At 42.0% G+C, this 18,439-nt stretch overlaps 1 protein-coding gene across 31 annotated transcripts in view; it reads left to right on the forward strand.

The window, feature by feature from the left end:
- Window positions 1–18,439, forward strand: part of LOC109477311 (serine/threonine-protein kinase WNK1-like) — a 78,322-nt gene that overhangs the window by 37,737 nt on the left and 22,146 nt on the right. For 8 of the 31 annotated variants that reach the window (XM_019778444.1, XM_019778450.1, XM_019778449.1 and 5 more), the window contains 14 exons: window positions 167–324; window positions 570–658; window positions 1,182–1,404; window positions 1,884–2,108; window positions 2,709–2,880; window positions 7,164–7,378; window positions 8,232–8,321; window positions 11,382–11,624; window positions 12,346–12,567; window positions 14,217–14,486; window positions 15,237–15,443; window positions 16,506–16,826; window positions 17,970–18,089; window positions 18,290–18,439. In XM_019778444.1, coding sequence (XP_019634003.1) covers window positions 167–324; window positions 570–658; window positions 1,182–1,404; window positions 1,884–2,108; window positions 2,709–2,880; window positions 7,164–7,378; window positions 8,232–8,321; window positions 11,382–11,624; window positions 12,346–12,567; window positions 14,217–14,486; window positions 15,237–15,443; window positions 16,506–16,826; window positions 17,970–18,089; window positions 18,290–18,439 — 2,705 coding nt within the window. The remainder of the gene's footprint in view (window positions 1–166; window positions 325–569; window positions 659–1,181; window positions 1,405–1,883; window positions 2,109–2,708; window positions 2,881–7,163; window positions 7,379–8,231; window positions 8,322–11,381; window positions 11,625–12,345; window positions 12,568–14,216; window positions 14,487–15,236; window positions 15,444–16,505; window positions 16,827–17,969; window positions 18,090–18,289) is intronic. The other 23 variants (XM_019778457.1, XM_019778459.1, XM_019778462.1 and 20 more) reach the window with 15 other exon arrangements.

The following is an 18,439-nucleotide window of genomic DNA, read 5'->3' on the forward strand; positions in this document are numbered from 1 at the left end:
AAACAATTGGAAGGTTTAGACATTAGTTATGGAAAGGTATCTAGAACCCTCAAAAACTGTTTGGTGTTGGTGCTTACAGTACTCTCTAGTACTTTTTTTTCACTTCCAAGGCTATGATTTTACCATGCATTTCTGCTAAGTTTGTGTCTTCATCACGTATCTACAGGTACTCCAGAGTTCATGGCTCCTGAGATGTACGAGGAACACTATGATGAGAGTGTGGACGTGTATGCCTTCGGAATGTGCCTGCTGGAGATGGCTACATCAGAGTACCCTTACTCTGAGTGCCAGAACGCTGCCCAGATCTACAGGAGGGTCACAAGTGTGAGTAGTACATGCCTTTGTCATAATGTTTGGTGGTAAATAGAACCGTCTATATCTTACAGTTTAAATCTTAAAGCTTTGTCGTTACATTCTCCAGGGTTCAAAATACCCACTTTCGCCACGCAAGTAATATTTTCTGTTGCAGTGGGCAACCTGAGGAAAAAAGTATTTCTAATCCTTAGAATAGACAAGCACAGTCTTTTTTCAATAGTTGTGCTGAAATTGTATAATGTGTTTCCTCACAGGGTGTGCGGCCGGAGAGTTTTCAAAAACTAGAGTCCCCAATGCTGCGTGAGATCATTGATGGCGGCACTCGACAGAGGAAGGAAGAAAGGTACAGTCTTTCTTGTCACAATTAAGTACATGTAGTTCATAGCACTACCAAACAGGTGCACTAATGTTTCTTACTAATCGCAGGTTTAGCATCAAGGAGTTGTTACAGCACGAGTCACAGAAATCACAAAAATAAAAAAATCACACAAATATTGTACATACTTTCTTGTCACAAATAAGCAGTTCAAATAAGACTCAAGAATTATTTATTGATCATTCGCAGTAAACTTAAAGTATAAGTTACTGAATTACAACTCAATGTACATTTCATTTTAAAAATCCAAAAGTTTTATACTACTGCAAATATTGAAGCTAAAATACAGAATCATTAGGAAGACTACATAGACCACAATAATTGCACATACTACTACCTATACCACAACAGTTGAAAATTACGAGTAGAATGGTTAAAAGGTGTTAGTAAGCTCACGCGATACAAATAATCCAAATATTCCAAATAGCTTGTCTGGTGTACATAACTTCAACAAGTGTACTCTAGTAATACTATTTCTATCTGCTTGCAGGTTTACCATCAAGGAGTTGTTACAGCATGAGTTCTTCGATGAGTCCACGGGGATGTACGTGGAGTTGGCTGTCCCCGCGGGCGAGCAGTCGGACTCCAACTACCAGCTGCGCCTGCGAGTGGAGGACCCCAAGAGGAGGAGGGACAAGCACAAGGACGACGAAGCCATTGAGTTCAGCTTCGACGTACAGAAGGACAAGCCGGAAGACGTGGCAGCAGAAATGGTGAGAATTTTCTTTTCAGTGTCCTTCTCACATGCTTTGCTGTCAACAGGTGTTTTGAAGAAAATAAGAAACTAGTGAATATTCTCAGTAATTGGTTGTAAAGATGGACATCAGCTTGGGTTGTTTGTATCAGTTCCATCATGGTTAAGTTTCTCAGCAATTAAAATATGAGACACTTCACTTGGCCAATTTCTTTGCAGTAACTCTTGAAGCCTGGTAGAGGCTAGAAAAGAGAATGTCATTTAGATAGAAGGAACACTTAAAAGTGTCAAGATGGACATTCACACAGTTTACCTGTAGAAATCAAGGAAAAGACTTTAAGTCATATTAAACTGTTTCTTCTTCTTCTCCTCCTGCCAATTCTTTAAATGGGTTCAATTTCTTCATTTTTGGGCCAAATGACCTAAAAGTTGGTACGGAAGTAGAATGGCCAAATACCCCCAGATGTTTTTTTAATCTTTTAAAAAAATTTTGCTCAGGTAAAGTCAGGGTTTCTCCACGAGGAAGACCGCATGGCGGTGACCAGGTCCATCCGAGACCGCGTCGCTCAGATCAAGGCCTCCAAGTACCGACTCAACATCCAACAGGAGGACGAGAAAAGGAAACAGGAGGGGGAACACAACAAGATGCAACAACAGCTCCAACAACAACAACAGCAGCAAACCTCCCAACAGCTCCAACAACAATCCCAACAACAACAAGAGGTATGGGATCTGCATGTCTTTGGAAAACCGTAAAAAAATGTCACTGTTCAAGCGTATTGTATTTCCATCTTTTGACAGAATTTTACCACTCATGAAGGACAAAAATTTGGTCCAGTGTGTCATCTTAAAGAAAAGGAAAGAGATGTAAAGCAGCTTAGTATACCAGCAAAATTTGTCCCTCAAAATGCGGGAAATAGTGTTTCCGAGGGTCAAGATTTTAAAATTTTTGGGGGGTCAAAATAATATCACGTCAAACAGAATTAAGATGACAGAAAAATTTCAGGCTGGCTGAACCACTGCAAATGAAATATAATTTGAGGAAAAGATGAGTTTCCAAGAAAAATCTGTTCAAAGGACACATGCCAATAGTTTTGGCCGCCTTATTCGTTAAAAGTTTTATATTGCGTAACTGCCGTGTTTTCAGTGTCAAGATGGCTTGACCAGTTAAAACATGGGCATTTCGCATAACTACTACCGGTATGTAACGGCATCTATATAATGTTGTCCATGTAAGCACAAAAGTTGCTCTCGGTCTTAACCTGTGAGGTTGTGGCACTGGTACATGTACTTATTTGGAACTGGGTGTTTTTGTCGAATCAGCAGCCTTCAGAACAGCAGCAGCAGCAACAAAAGCAGCAGCTTCACCAGTCTCAGATTCAGTCAGATCAACAGCAGCAAGTTGGTCAGCAGATGATTCAGACCCAGGAGTCTGGCATCCAAGCAGAGAGCAGAGACCAGGAGTCTTCACAGACTAACCTACCAGCTTGGACAGGTAAGTCTGTGTCTGTAATGCTGGTAGAACTGCCCTTTGGCGTAACACACCAGTTTTGCAGGGTTAGGGTTAGGGTTATGGTTAGGGTTAGGGTTAGGGTCAGGGTGTTCCTGAGTGCTGGTATCTAAGAAACATTGTTTTCAAATATTGTGATTTATTTCAAAACTTTGAGCAAATGATATCAACTGTAACAGTTCATATGTTCCTTTTATGAATTAACAGACTGAGTGTAAATAAGATTAAGCACAACTTGTCAATTGATCAATTATAGTTTATACACTTTAATTTTGGAATGTCATTTTCCAAATTTCCAGGCAAGTATTTGAAATCCCTGATTTTCAACTTTGTTATTCCTGAATGCACAGTTAACTTTTACATACCATTTTTGAAACATCATATTATCTTTAGTAGCTGGTTGCTTTTATATATCAGATTCCTATACATGAAGCAAACATGTTTTTAAATTATTAGTTTGGAGAAGAAGAAGAGGAAACAGAGCAAAAACAATATTTCAATATTCCGTAAACATAAAGATATAATTATGTTTGACAGGAAACTGAAAGCTAATTTTGAACTTCCCCATTTATATCCTATACAGACATTTTGTTCCTTTTTTATCATTATGAAGGTTTCGGGTCCAGCCTTTCTTGCATATTTGAACAAAGCGAAGTTCAAACCTCTCAAAGTCAAGGTTGTGCGATGAGAAAAACAGGATGTAACGATTATCAAGTCCCGCTGTCACAGCCCTCCGAGAGGGCATTAATCAATCCAGTATAAACAGCTCTGCCCAGCCCGTGTATTTCCCAGCATTCTCTGCATAGTTTGAACTGTTATGTATGGCGGAACCGAGGCTCGAGACGGCTGGGCAAAGTGTTATGTTAGCCAGTCAGGCCTCTCGTGAACACTGTATCTCTCTCCCAAGTAGGATTTAACTGAAGTATGACAAATAACAAGTCAGGGGAGGCGATAACAGTAATCTGTCAGTGTCAGAGGCAACGTTTTACCCTGGACTTTTCGTTTCAAGTCACCCAAAGTGATTTCAGGGTAGTATTAAACTGGATTTTAAATTCAAGTCAATTTTCTCTACAATTTCTTTAAATCTAGTTGAATACACCCTATCCGATAGCATACTCATAGCTGTGAGGCAAAAATGTGATATTGCTGACAGAAAATGGTTGCTTGTTTTGTGTCATAGGCTAGTTATATCTACATAATGTATTTATTGGTGGTACCAAAAAATACAGGTACTCCTCACGTAGTCACGTACAATCATGTACATGTAGCTTGCTTTTGGGCTACTTCAAAATCTTCAAGTTTGAAATGATGATGAGAATGTATGTGGTCAGTAAGTCTGAAAGGAAGGACTTTTTGTGAAATACTTTAGTCTGCATGTTGGCTACATCTTGTCATTGTATGTCTTTGGAAGGCATTGGCATATCATCCAGAAAATCTATGTTTAACAGTGCAACATGCCTGTAGGCAGTGTAACACCTGCAACGTGACTAAGAGCTGTGCTGTACCTCAAGGGAAAGAAAAGCTACTCTTCCAGCACTCATGATACCTGGAAGCTATCACATTTGTTAAATCTTTCAGAAGGACCTTCGCTAATGTATATTCCTTTGTTTGAACCTTTGTTTATTCATATAAGGAAGGTCAAATTGGCCTGCAGGCCACTTTTTACGGAGGTCATCAGGGAAGAGAGAATGGTCAGACAACGTATAATGATTACAAAGATATACTTTACGTCATGTAAAGTCTTAATGAATCCATACACATATTATTACACATACTTGGTACAAAATACATACATATGTACATAAGAGTGAGCGCTGGCATATGGTTCGTATCTGTTGGTTTTTGTCATTTCTGATTTCTGTCTTTTAAAGAGTCTCTTAAAAGTTAAAGGAAGCCAGAGTTAGGGCTGTGCGTGTGTGTGTCTGGTGGTAGACTGTTTCAGACATTGGGTTCACTGTAGCCTATGGTTGTCTCTTAACCTTGCATGTCCACAGGGATTGTTCTTCACAAATTTGTTGAGTGAACAGGTTTTGAGCAAATGTTGTGTAAAATTGAGCTAGCAATTGACTCCGTCCTGAAATCAGATCTTGGTATGTCTCTCAACACAATGTCGTGTACATCACAGTACATGTAGTACAATCTAGCATTGTTATGAAATGCTGTCTTTTTTAAAACAATGTATCCAATTCTACCTCCATTTGAACACTTGAGTCAGGACCTTTTGCAGAATTTCTTGATATAGTTATGAGAAGAAAGAAAGAAAGAAAGAAAGAAAGAAAGGTACTGTATGCATTCTGTTTCCCGATTTCACAGACATGTTGAAATGACATACATACATGTGCATGTATGTCCATGACATGTGCTATTAAAAGGCCATTAAGCTCAGTTATTGCTCATTAAATCGACATTATTTCTCACTCATTTCAATGCAACAAAAAGTCTTCAGTGACCGTAATGCTTCCTCATCATCATAAAAAGTTTTTGTGGAGTTCTGAATCTGATTGTAAGTTGAAGCAACTTATGCCAGGTGCTTAAAAAGCATTTAACGACCAGCCATGACCTCACCTTGGTCAATCTACATTGTATGCTTCAGTCAGTGCCTATCTAAATCTTTCATTCTCTTCCCTGCTTGTCATGGTTTATAAAAGTTTTCCTCACAGAGGTGTATTACTTTTATTCTTGTAGCTTTGTTGCTATAACTGCTATAAAATAATTCTCTAAGGTGTTTTGCAAAAGACAAGGGATTTTCTTTAAAATCCAAGAAAGGGTGTGTAGATAATTTATGGGATGTATGACACGAAAAATGTAGCGTGGCGGCATCACGTTTGACCAGACACTGGGGATTGACCCTGGAACTATCCGAACAAAAACACTTGCTTCGGGCAAAACTGCATTTAAATACCACCAACCTGATGTGCCAAAGGGGAGAACGTGCCACAGTGCCTACCGTAAATGCTATGAATATTCGTGAGTCTTTGGTTTTTGTGGTACCGCAAAATCATACCATCGCAGACAATATGACAATACAAATTTTCTGTGAGTCGCTCACTCTGTACATGTGTGCCCACTGTGAACTCTAAACATAATACTGTATTATAGCAAATGCCACCTTTCCTTTCAACTGCAAAATTGAGCCCCCACAAACTTACTGTATTCAGTGTGTAATTTGCAATCAGTTTCAGGCTGACGCTTACACATATCAGTAACAAACTTGAAGGAATATCTACCTTGTAATCTCTGTACTTACGCATAATGTAATATGGTACAATGAGGATGATTATTTCCACTACTAAGTGTATTATATGTGCACTATTTCTTCTTCAGTACTGTAATGTTGCTAAGACACACGGCTCATTTGACATTACGTCCAACCTTGCATGACCGGAAGGTTTAATCTCGTGGAAGATATACAATGATCAGTCGTGTAGAACAATGGCTGTGGGAGTGACAACTGATGCCAAAGTTGATCCATGTCAATTCCAAAAGATTTTACATTTTAAGTTTAGGTCAGTCAACACTGTATTAAATGTGTTACGTACACAAATATCTAGACAAATTGTAGCTCATACATATCAGTGATATATAAGAATTTGTTTGTAAAGATTAATTCTAACTAAGAGGAAAGTATCTGTATTAAACATTTCTACTTAAAACTTTTCTTTGTAACTATGCAATACCGGGTATACATGTACTTGATAACATGCCCATATTGCTTTGCTAATCTTAATATCATGAAAATATTGTAACAATGTACTGTAGATAGAATTTATCTCTCTCTCTCTCTCTAATATTATCCAATCCCTAGTTGCCCTAATAATTGCCCCAAAGAAGATGACAGTCACTCTTGTTAAACAAGTGGTTGTGAAGAAAGAAGTTTGCTAGTCAATAAGCCAATACCTAGTACGGAACAACCGTAAAGGTTAAATCCGTTTCAAACAGTCAGCCATGAAATCTACACCCAAAAACCAATGAAATAATCAATGATATTTGGTAAATATTCTGGTCTTAAAGGATCTAACATGATTACATTTTATATTGGGTATATAGGCCACATCCGCTCTACTACGAAATAAATGTTTGATATTTTTGTATTGAAGAAGATCTCGGCTATATTTAGTAATTTTTAATGTTCTCCCGTACACCTTTTAATTGATTATGCAAATTTTAAAAGTTGAAAGTTTGTAAATATATATGTCTGTAATGTTGAAGACTAGATGAAATTCTTCATGTAAACTGCCATAAACCAATAAAGTCGTATCGTATTTCAGGTGAAGGCACGGCGCCCGAGAGCGGTGTGGGCTCGTCTCTAACGTCGGAGGTTTCGTCGCGTGACTCCAGCATCCATGGCTCGCAGTCGTACCACCAGCAGCAGCAGCAGCAGTACTTCAACCAACAGTACCAGCAGCACCAGTTCTACAGCCAGCCCCAGACATCCACACCACCTCCACAGAACCAGCAGCAGACCTACCAGCCATACCAGCAGGTACACTTAGCTAACGGTCTCACTGACTGTCAGGTCTTCCAAGAAACTAGCATGAAAGTTCATCTGAGTTGGTAAAATACAGGAAGAAAAATAAAATGTTCTCCAACTCAAAAAGAAATTAACTCACCAGAAGTTTTTGAGCATACCAACCTTCACTCAACCGTGACGGGGGGGGCGGTACCGACTTCCGACGAACTTTGACCCAGTGGCTAAAAGTCAGATGTCCACAGCACTTAGGTCATAAAGCTTAATATGAAGACAGCGATTCAGGCGAAAATTTCTGGTGAGTCAATTTCTTTTTGAGTTGGAGAACAGTTTATTTTTTTTCATCTTCCAAGAAACTGCTTACCAGTACCTAAAGTTAGGTGGTAGAAAGTCCATGTCAAGTGTAAGATCCTTCCAAATACAGTGCTAACAAATCACTGTGTACTGAACTGTCATTATCATCCTTGGCTAGTACCCAAGGTTGGAAGCAAATTGATGATTGACATTGGTGGGAGTGCTTTCCAATTTCATCAGCCAAGGAAGTGGCCTGCTCATCCTTTCTACATTTTCTTCACCCTTTGGCAATATTTTGGATAAGCTTTTAGCTATAGCATTTATCTGTTTGCTTGCAAACAATTTTTTAATGCTCCTAGCTCTTAAATTAATTCTTGATTTCCAAATTCATGTACATAACCTTTACATGTAGCTCTTTAGATTTGTTCCTTAGATACATTTTCTTGGCAACAGTAAGGTATCCATATTGTTTAGCTGCACACTAATACCACTGGTAAACATGGTAAATTTTATTGCTTACACCCCAGGTATGACCTTGTTTTGACATTATTCACATTGCCCCCCTCCCCACCAGGCGCAGTACCAGCAGCAACAGCTAGGGCAACAGTACCAGTCCATGTCTGGCCATTTCCCACCAGGACAGATGCCACAGTACATGAAGCAGGTAGGAAGGACATGATGGGGGCTCTCGTAGACAGTATCTCTATTTTCTGATGTACACATTTGTTTTCATTCATCCTATCATCAGTCATACATCTCATTAAGTGTATAAGTTTTGCAGGATTTGCATCTTGGAGGACATTAGAAAATAATTCTTTCAGTTGTCTAAAACTTTAATCCACTATGATCATCTCAACCAATGTTTCCCTCCAAATAACAATCATGAACCTTTCTGTGATATAAACAAAAGATAGATTTTTTTTTACCAAAAAAAGCTTTGTGCTGTCTGGGAATACAGTACAGTTTTCATGATGTCATATGGTAATCCTTCATTACTATACACTTCAGAGATGTAATATGCTCAAAGTTGGAACAAGTTACCCTAATACTTGGATCCTAGCATAGTTTCCGACTAATGTGTTCTTCCCCCATTACCATTATTACCATTTTCATTGTTCTGTCTCCTTTTTCGAGTCACATTCACCATTTGGTTAAGGGGTTATACCATTACCTGTTTTCGTTGTCAATTCTAGTTCCTTATTTTCTTGTTGTAAAGAAACAGAGTTGTGGATATGTTGGCCTAATGCCCACTTGGGCCTTCATGCCACAGGTGAAAAAGGAGGCTGTCCGCGGTCGCCGTTCCTCGGTGCCTGCCCTCCCAACTAATCTCACTCACCTGTTGTCCATGGGTTTGCCTGCCCTCTCCCTCCCACAGGACCCACCAGGCATCCATGCACTGGCCACCCTGTTGGAGGGAGAGCAGGTTGATAGCCTTGGCTATAATGGCAAAAATAGATGTTTAGCTCCAGCTAGTTATATTACTACAATCCGTATGCCAGTAGTTTTTCTTGTAGTGTTACTGAATCCCAGGTGTTTGTGAGTTCTTGACAAGTGTTAGATCTAGCAAATTAGATTCCACTAGAGATGACGGCATGTGCGTGTAAGTCAAGGCACTACTGTCAAAATTGCGTAGAACTTGTTGGATGAAGATACGCTATTACCGCAGTGATATTTTTGCTCCCAATTATCTTCCTCTTGTTCATGTATTGTTCATTGGGATTGCATGTTAAAACTGTATGGAAAGCATGCAGTTACGCATGGATGTTGTTTCATATTACTACAATATAATTACAACCTGATTAGTAAGTCATATTTAGTCCTTAGTTTTGCATATCCTTCCCATTGTTATTGTTTACTTTGGTTTGAATGAGTTTTTGAGCATTCCCTGACTGTTGGCCGAATCTGTTTTAGTTCAGTACATTTTCCCTCGAATGACATGCATTATATCAGCCCTCCCCATTTCACCTCTGTCACAAAACATCCCAGTAACATCGAGCATGTCACAGCCATTCAATTTACAGCGCATGTTAAAAAGTTACCTCAGATACTAGTACAACGTACCGAAATAGGGTATTCCTCCAAAGACTTTAATCGTTTTTAGTACCTTACTTTATGCTTGTAGAAGTTCCATCCAGAAAATCTGTATTGAAACAGGAAAGAGACAAGCTTGCAGAGGCAGTGTGACTTGCATGGGTCTTGCTTGCATGTCATGGTTTGCATCATAAGTCTATACCTTTCCTTTAACATAATGTTTAGTACATGCGTACATGTCATGTAGGGTGCCCAGAGTCTTCCATGACTTGATTAACATGCCCATTTCTCTGCAAGTTCAGTACCAGGTAGTGGTACCACCTTCTGTTCACATGCAGCTGTCCCATGTAATCCTCTTTGTCCAACTCTCTGTCTTTCTGCCTCCAGCAAGCTGTAACAAAGAAGTGCAGTTGCTAACGGCATTTCTTCTTCTTCAGAAAGAAAAATCCAGCTCATTTCCTGACCTGACTCGGTTGGCAATCCATCGCCTGCTTTTCTCACATACCATTTCTAAACAGGTCTTTATTTTCTTCTTTGTTCCTTTCTTTTTGTTTCCACCTCTTCATTTTCTCTCAACTTTCTCTTTGCTTCAACTTTGTCTGTCACCGTCTGTCTTCAGTCCATGCTGTGTGCTATCGCAGGCTACCTAGCCATGACTTGCCCCGATGAGCAGTGTAGAACTGATCCCTGTTCCAGGGAACACAGTAACCTAACTGCAGGGATGTGCCTACCATAATGGCTCCTCTGTTTCCATGTGCTGGTCTGTACGTAGCCCTCTAATGTGCAGTACACTTGCCACTTAACAGAGTTTGCATTCTGATGCCTAACTGCTTGTTTCACTCTCATTGGCTTAACACGTCTGGTGACGTAGTTACTAATGCTGTTAACTGTTGGAACCTAGCAGTTCACTTCATGCGTCTGTTCATCCTGAGCTAATTTGTTGTTTGTTTACCTTGTTTGTGCTTGTGTGCGCTGTGACTGTCACCCGTCATCTCTCTACGTGTACACTGTCAGCAGGAGTGGCCCCGTGCCCTCCTCGCTGACGCCACACTTCCTTCTCTCATCCCACCAGGTTCCGCTCCCTCATGTCGCCGCACTTGCCACTCGCCGCCCGTCCCTCCCCATTGGCTCGGCCATGCCAGCCTCCGTCCCCTCGGAGGGGACCATGGCGGCGCCGGCACAGCCACCGCCACTCCACCAACCTCCACCTTCGTCATCGCCCATGCAAGCACCTGCACCTGGGGCAGGGCATTATGCCACCTCACCATTGTCCGTGGACGCACTGCAACAAAACATTAACACCACCATGGAACCCTATGTTCCTCAGGCCCGTAGACACACTATCCAAGTGGAGTCCATGCCCAATGTGGACTGTTACCGCCCGGGGGAGCCAACTGTTCAGCAACAGGGTTTGACGTACTCACACATAGACGCTCGCAGAAACACAGTCCAAATTGAACAGTCCCAGCTAGAGGCCTATCGACAGGCCGTACAGAGAGAGGAGGCCATGCTACAGTTGGAAGCTCATAGAAATACCGTACAGATTGAAGCGGCACAGTTAGAGGCCTATCACCAGTCAGTTCACACAGTTTCTCAGCTTGAAGCGTACAGACACGCAGTCGCACAGTCTGAACAAGCCCTCTTGGAGGCCCGCAGACACACCATTCAAATTGAGCCGTCCGTTTTGCCACAGTTGGATGCCCGTAGACACACCGTCCCAATGGGCCAGCCCAGCCAGGCCCACCCATCCGCCATCCCACCCACCCTGCACCAGTCCCTGTGTGTCACCATGTCTGCGCCCGCCCAGACTACTCGGGTGTCCCCGGGGCCGCCCTACTCCTCCGCCGCCATGTCCACACAGTCGGCGCCACTACAACAAGCCCACCCATCCCTGTCTTCAACTTTGTCTGCCCCCGCACGGCTCAATGGTGACAAGGTGCTTAACGTTTTTCCGTTTCTTTGTTTCCAACTAGGGATGAACATTTCTGCTGTCTTTTCCACACACTGTCGTGACCATCACCTCACATACAGACACGAAAGTTTTAAAAGCGTTGACCTAAAGAAGTGTTGGTCCTCTCGATTGGTCAAGGGTGTTAACAGAGATTTTTCACTGACCAATTCATCTACATGTATTTTTTTACCAAATTTATGACTGTCCATTAATGTTTTTTTTTCAGACTACACTAAGATGTAGTTTGAGAAAGAACGAAAGACAGCATTACCATACCTGTTCATCCCTAGTTTGCTTCTTACCATGCATTCTATATCTTACAATTTGGTGCTTGCATATATGCCTGTTTGCCTTGGTTATTGCACAATGTTAGCCCCTTATAAAATGCTCCATTGTTGTGTATTACGTTTTGTTTTTGTTTGACATAATTTTTGCATTCCACTTGCCCTAGCAGCTGAGGCTAGACTAGGTAGTTATCTTTTGGGCTGAAAATGGATACATACAGAATGTCAGTGATATAATCTGAAAAGTCGTGAAAAAATGTGTGGGTCGAAGCATGAAACAATTCATAAACAATAGAAAAGCAACGAGCCACATTTGCGAGGAAGCATGTAAATGTACAGTGATACGGTCTCCGTGTTCATCTGCATGTGTTTTAACCCCCCTTCTTCCTGTGCCCATGCCTGTCTGTGTGTGTTTTACCTAGTCGGTACTGATGGTGGGGCAGCCTGGTATGGGGGTCCTCCCAACTTCCATGGTGGTTCAGGATCCAGCCATGGCTGCCATGCAGGTACCATCGGTCATTGTACAGGACTTGTCCTCTGCCAACAGCGTCAGTGTACAGCTGCTCTCGCCCCATGTTCTGTCACCATTCTCGTCTGCGAGTGTGAATGTTCCGTCTCGTCCACCTTCACCCATTGTCGACCAGGTCTCTTTGAAGTCTATTTTGTCCTTCCTCGCCATTCCTCACCACTTATCTCGTCCTCCTCACCACTTGTATCTTCACCACTTCTTAAACTATGTACTTATTTCTCTATTTCTTCACCACCTCACTGCTCGAATAACCTGCCGTTAGCCACCTTTGCTACTAACCACTCACAATACTCTTGCTCAGAATGAAAGCCGTATGGTCTTTTTCGTATGGTATGGTCTTTTTCGTATGGTATGGTCTTTTCGTTGTCATTTTGTTTGCCATCTTGTCAATGTACAGAAAGTGAGAAATGGAACGAAATAGAACAAAATGAAACGAAATATGTACATTGGTTTGTTCCATTTCATTCCATTTCGCACTTTCTGGGGTCCCCATCTTGTAGTACCTACAACACGAAACGGTTGTGCTTACGTTTGTGTATTTCTGTGTGTCTCTGTCCCATGGCATAGCCGCCAACATTGCTTGCCTGCCCGCTGCCTCCGAGCTGCCCTCAGCTACCGGTGTCCGGTCTGCTGACCACAGCTTTTCATGACACCACAGTCACCACCATGGCTGCCGGCCAGACCATGCAACAGGTCCTTTTTGTTGTAGCCTTTTCTCTGTTGCTCCTAAAACAATTTTTCCCTCGTACAAATGTAGCTTCTTCATATAGCACAATACAGTCATCTTCATATACTGCAGCAATGCTTCACTGAAGGCTGCCTTAATTTATACTTAGTGATGTAATGTCTAGACGTAGTCTAGTTAGTTAAGTATGGATATTAGAACCTTTGCTTTTGCATAAAGCTCTTCTGGTTGCATTTTTAAAACCAAGTCATCTAGTGAGGTAGAGTACGAAATATTGAGATTTTACAATTTTCCATCAAAGTCCAAGGTACAAACTAAAATGTATTGTGTAATGATTACAAACTTTAAGGTAAGTTGTAGATACATGTACAATGTCATGTAATCAATAGCTAGCCATGCATTCTGTACCTCGTGTATGTTTGAATCGACGAGTAAAAATCTTAATTGACAAAAGCTGGACCAGACGAAACAGGTATGGTTATAGGTATTTCTCACAGTTTGCATACATGTACTGAAGTTAAGACAAGACTTAGGCTACTGACATAAACATTATGTCTCAAGCTCTAACACTCTGTTTAGTGGGTGCAGAATATACAAAAAGATCAGTAGTGTGTAAGAAATGAAATTAGATAACTTATCATAGACAGGTATATTTGTGTATTGATATGTAATACTTACAGTGATAGTAGGGCATCTACAAATGCAAAAATAGTAATAGTTAACGAGTCCAGTAGCAGTAATACAACAAACTATGGATGTTTTGTTTTTCCAATTTGAAACAGCCCTATATAGAAGAAGACCCACATAAACATTGTAACAATTAGCTTTTGCATCAGAGATACATGCAACCATGGACCTACATTGTACAAAGGAAAACCTTTATCGTACCCATGTGCCATAGTTACATTGTACTGTTTCGTCTCCATTTCTAACCATACAGTGTACTATTCTTACTTTTCCTCAACTCCATCTTGCTCCTGACTGGGACATTGAAGAGACAGCGTTGATCCGGTGTTACATGTATGTCAGTTCTGCTGTCTGTGTTTCACACTGTCTTTCTACCTTTCTCTCTCTCTCAGCCTACTCTCCTAGTGGGCCAGCCTAGTGTTGCACTACCACCAACCATGGTCGGTGTCCCAGCCTCTCTGCCAGGGGCCCAGGCCGCCTCTATACCTGCACAGCCGGCACCCTCTCTCTCAGCACTCCCAGGATCCTCTCTGTCAGCACTCCCAGCATCCTCTCTGTCGGCTGTCCCGGTACCCTCTCTCCCGGGGCTCCCCGTGTCGGCTATCCCAGGAGGCCCCGTACCAGAGACCATTTCTCTGCCATCCAGTCAGGCTGTCTTACAGGTGTCACAAGTTACACATTTGGGCGTGATGAGACTTTAGCATAATTCTCCTGCATGGTTCAACATTTTCTTCTTACTACACTTGCTTTTCGTCTTGCCGTCAGGTCTTGTAGATTTTGTTTTATGAATATGTTATAGAAGAATATATCCTTTTTCGGAGAACGCATAGCTTTTCCTTTTTTGTTTTTAAATAAATTATTTATGTGTAGGAAGTATGTTAACCTTGCTTGAGACTTACCCATTAAGAAGATTTTCTCTGATGTTGATTCTACAGTGTACGTTTCCCGTAACACGGTATTACAAGGGAAATATGTCTTACATTTGTATGTGACAACAACTAGTCTTGAAGAAGCTGTGAACATTTGGGCATAGACTGCCTTGTTCTGGAAACTGGATGCCATTTTGTCTTTGCTCTGTTCTACAACAATTTCTCATGTTACATGTACTTTCCTCTCCCAGCCTATCCTACACTTTTGATGCACTTTCAGTGATATTCCGTCTTTTGTATTTCACAGATTCCAGTCAGAGCTTCATATTTGATCCCTTTGACTCCTATAGTTGATACACCTTTCTTTCTCCATGATGTTTAGTTATTGTTCTCAATTTTCAAAAGAATATTTCTGCCTAGCTACCCCTGCAGTATCCCCTGTCATCCTTACCACTACATTGCACTTGTGCTTCTGACGGTCCTGTGGCCTGCTCTCACTAAAAATAAGTCCATGTCTCTTTCTCTCCTCTCTCTACGCTACAGTCTCCAGTAATGCTAGGAGCGCCTCACCTCAGCATGTCGTTGTCCATGTCAGGGCTGTCAGGGATCCCCCCGGGCCCGGCAGTCCACCCAGACTCGGCTACCCTGAGCGTGCCCGGCTCGCAAGCCTTGCAACACAGCATTTCCCTGCCAGTGTCCATGTATGACTCGCCCAACATGAGCCTAACCAGCCCCCAGGTCACCTCGCAGGTCACTATCAGCCAACAGTTGTTAACAGTCTTACTACTACTAGTCGGTTGTGGCATTCATCTACCCCACCATCATCATACATAATTATCCTCAAAACCTTTCCTCTTGTGGTAACAGCTTTTACCATTACCCAGCAGTTCCTGTGCATCCTAGTGTCAGTGAAGATCCCTTGTCTTTGTCCTGGCTGTCACTCCACATTTCCAGTGTTGTTGTTCTACATGTATATATGGTGTAGGAGGAAGATTTTGTCAACCTTGCATCTGAGGAGTCTTTGATTTTTTCCTGAATTGCTATGGTTTTGGTATGGTGATGTACATGTACCATGTACACGTACACGTGTATCTTTCATTCTTAGTTTTTTGTTATGGCTTTTGATTTGATATTCAGTTGTACATGTCTGGCAATGACGAGTCTTTGAATCAGTATTTTTACTTTCTTGATGTTTTACATGAATACCCAAGGGTGTGTCAAAATTCCCTCCCCCTCCTTCCTTCCCCTGTCCTCCAAGCTACCTGTAGTTTAAAGATACATTGTTACATTTGTTTCCCCATTCCTTCATCCTTTACCTAATCTTTGAAGAAAATATTCAGGTAGGGATAAGGCTTTTTAGGCTTGTTGTATACTAGTATTCATCAAAGTAGTGCCTTAACTCGGTGGTGTGTGAAGAAGTTTTATTTCTCTTTACTTATAGTACAAAGGTACGGTACACTTTACCAATATTTACATGTTTCAGATGTGTTCACCTCAAAAAATCATATTCTTCCCCTCCCATTTTACAGAACTGAAAGTGTTGTCCAAGAATATTCTCAAATGTTTCATATGTCCTCCTCACTGTCAATGTTTTGTCTCCCTACTAACATCTTAACAAAATGGCCAGTTTTTTGCAACTGATGTGCTCTGCATTCTCCAACCATGTTGGTTGTCTTTTTTCCCACAGGATTATGATGAGAAACACAGTATTCCAAGGACTGCTTCACTGCTATTTGCTTGATGTTTGCCGCTGAACGTTTGTTTGCACTAATCATATTAACATGTGTTCTCTTCCTCTGTCCCTGTCAACAGGTCGGTCTGCCTCTCTCACAACCAATCACAGCCCCTCAGTATTACCCCTACCCAATCACTTCCCCCACCACCAACCCGCCTGTCGGGGCGTGGCCAGAGGAGGGCAGGCCCTTCGTACCCTTTCTGGGTAGCCCGAGCGAGGAGGAGAAGCGCTTTCTAGTGGGGTACTACTACGGCCACCAAAACTCGGTAACCCCGCCCGCTTCGCCCGAGAAATCCAGTCCGAGTAGAGAGAGGAGGCCGTCCCTCTCCATGTCTCCCGCGTTGCCGGCTGTCGCCGAAAACCCCGCCGAAGGAAACAGTCGAATCAAAGCCAAAAAGGTTCAAATTAAACCCTCACGGGCATGTCGAAAAGTTGACAGACTTCATGCAAAACAAGGATCATTCCCAAAAGGACTTCCATCATCATTACGTTAAGCAGCCCTAAAATATAAGTCCCAACGGAAATGATTTTGTTTGCATGAAGTCTCTGAACGTTTGACATGGCCTCCATAGCGGTAGAAATTTTCAAGGATGTCTCAATGGTGGAGTCCTGCTAGAAGTCATAGCACCAGTTGCATGCTGATCATGTACCACGCTTTTCATCTTAGCCTCTTTAGACCCTTTCCACGCGTAGCACTTGTAGAATATCCCCTTACATCCTTGCATTCCTAATGTTCCTAATTCTTTCATCACATCATCTTCCATGTAAGAATATTGACCTTTTTGTGCATGGTGCATTCCTTTTGGTATATTGCTGGTGAAGGGATTTTACTAAAGGTGTGGGTGAAGGAAGGTGGCCTTTCTTTGAAGAAGATTTCTGCGCACTGATTTTGGCATGTCAGCTTTATATAATTGTATGGAGCACTTAAATGCACATGTTATACATGTATGACCATTGATAGCTTTCTGGCGCATGTATGGAATGCATTTTCCTTGGCATGAATTTGTTATTCTCCTATGAGACATTGCGTCAAGTACTGTGGCTTGTTTGTGAATTTTTGATTGTCGTTGCCTTCTTGTGGTTGGACTGGGAACTTGCACAGACCCTATTCTGATGCTGTTTTTTGCCAGGTAATAATGCATGTGCCGATTAATGGGTCACTTGTGTGAGTATGTGAAAGGACATCCGTGAAGATCTCTACCCTTGGTGACAAAGCTTCAAGCTTTCTGTGGCTGCCCTCCAAGCCCTGTCCCGCAGTTCCCATGCTTCTCCCTGCTTATAAAGAAACCATCCCTTGGCCAGCCCGTGTCCATACTCTATATAAGAAATGAAGAGATTTAGCCAAAGATATTGACAACAACAGAATCTCAGACACACAAGGAAGCTGCCCTTTACTGTTTGGAATGAACATTGTTTTCTTTTTCTCACAACTTTTTCTCTCAAATGTCGTTTTCTTTTTCTCACAACTTTTCTCTAAGTGGAAGCTCTGAGGACGTCCCCAAGTGTGCGTACACACATACTGACTGTTCTTCTCTCAACAGGGAGCCGCCCGCCCTACGACTCTGTCTCTTCTTCCGTCCCCACCTCACTACCAAATGTGCCATCCCTCGCAGTCTCTTACCATGCACAGTTACGGAAATATCAACAGTGACCAAAACAAGGTTTTCTAACTTGTACACCTTCCCTTGGTGCTATGGGAATAATGGTAGGGCATAAAGGAAGAACTAAAAAATCGAAGTTCAAAATGTATCAAAATAACAAATACAGCATGCATTCCAGCCATGTGAGTTTCGGTGTCATCAGGCCAAGGAGTACACGTATGTACAAACGTTAAAATTTACCGGTCCTGTTTTCACGACAGATAAGACGCCAACCGTCCCTCCCTATCATGGCACTGAATCAGGACGGCTCCCCGCCATACTACCAACTGTACCACCCCCCTCTGTCTGCTCCACTACCCATGCCGCAAAGCCCCACCAAGGACAACAACTTCCCACCTCAGCAAACTCAG

The sequence above is a fragment of the Branchiostoma belcheri genome, unplaced genomic scaffold (genome assembly GCF_001625305.1).
Source record: "Branchiostoma belcheri isolate BF01 breed outbred unplaced genomic scaffold, Haploidv18h27 scaffold4, whole genome shotgun sequence".
Lineage (NCBI taxonomy): Eukaryota > Metazoa > Chordata > Leptocardii > Amphioxiformes > Branchiostomatidae > Branchiostoma > Branchiostoma belcheri.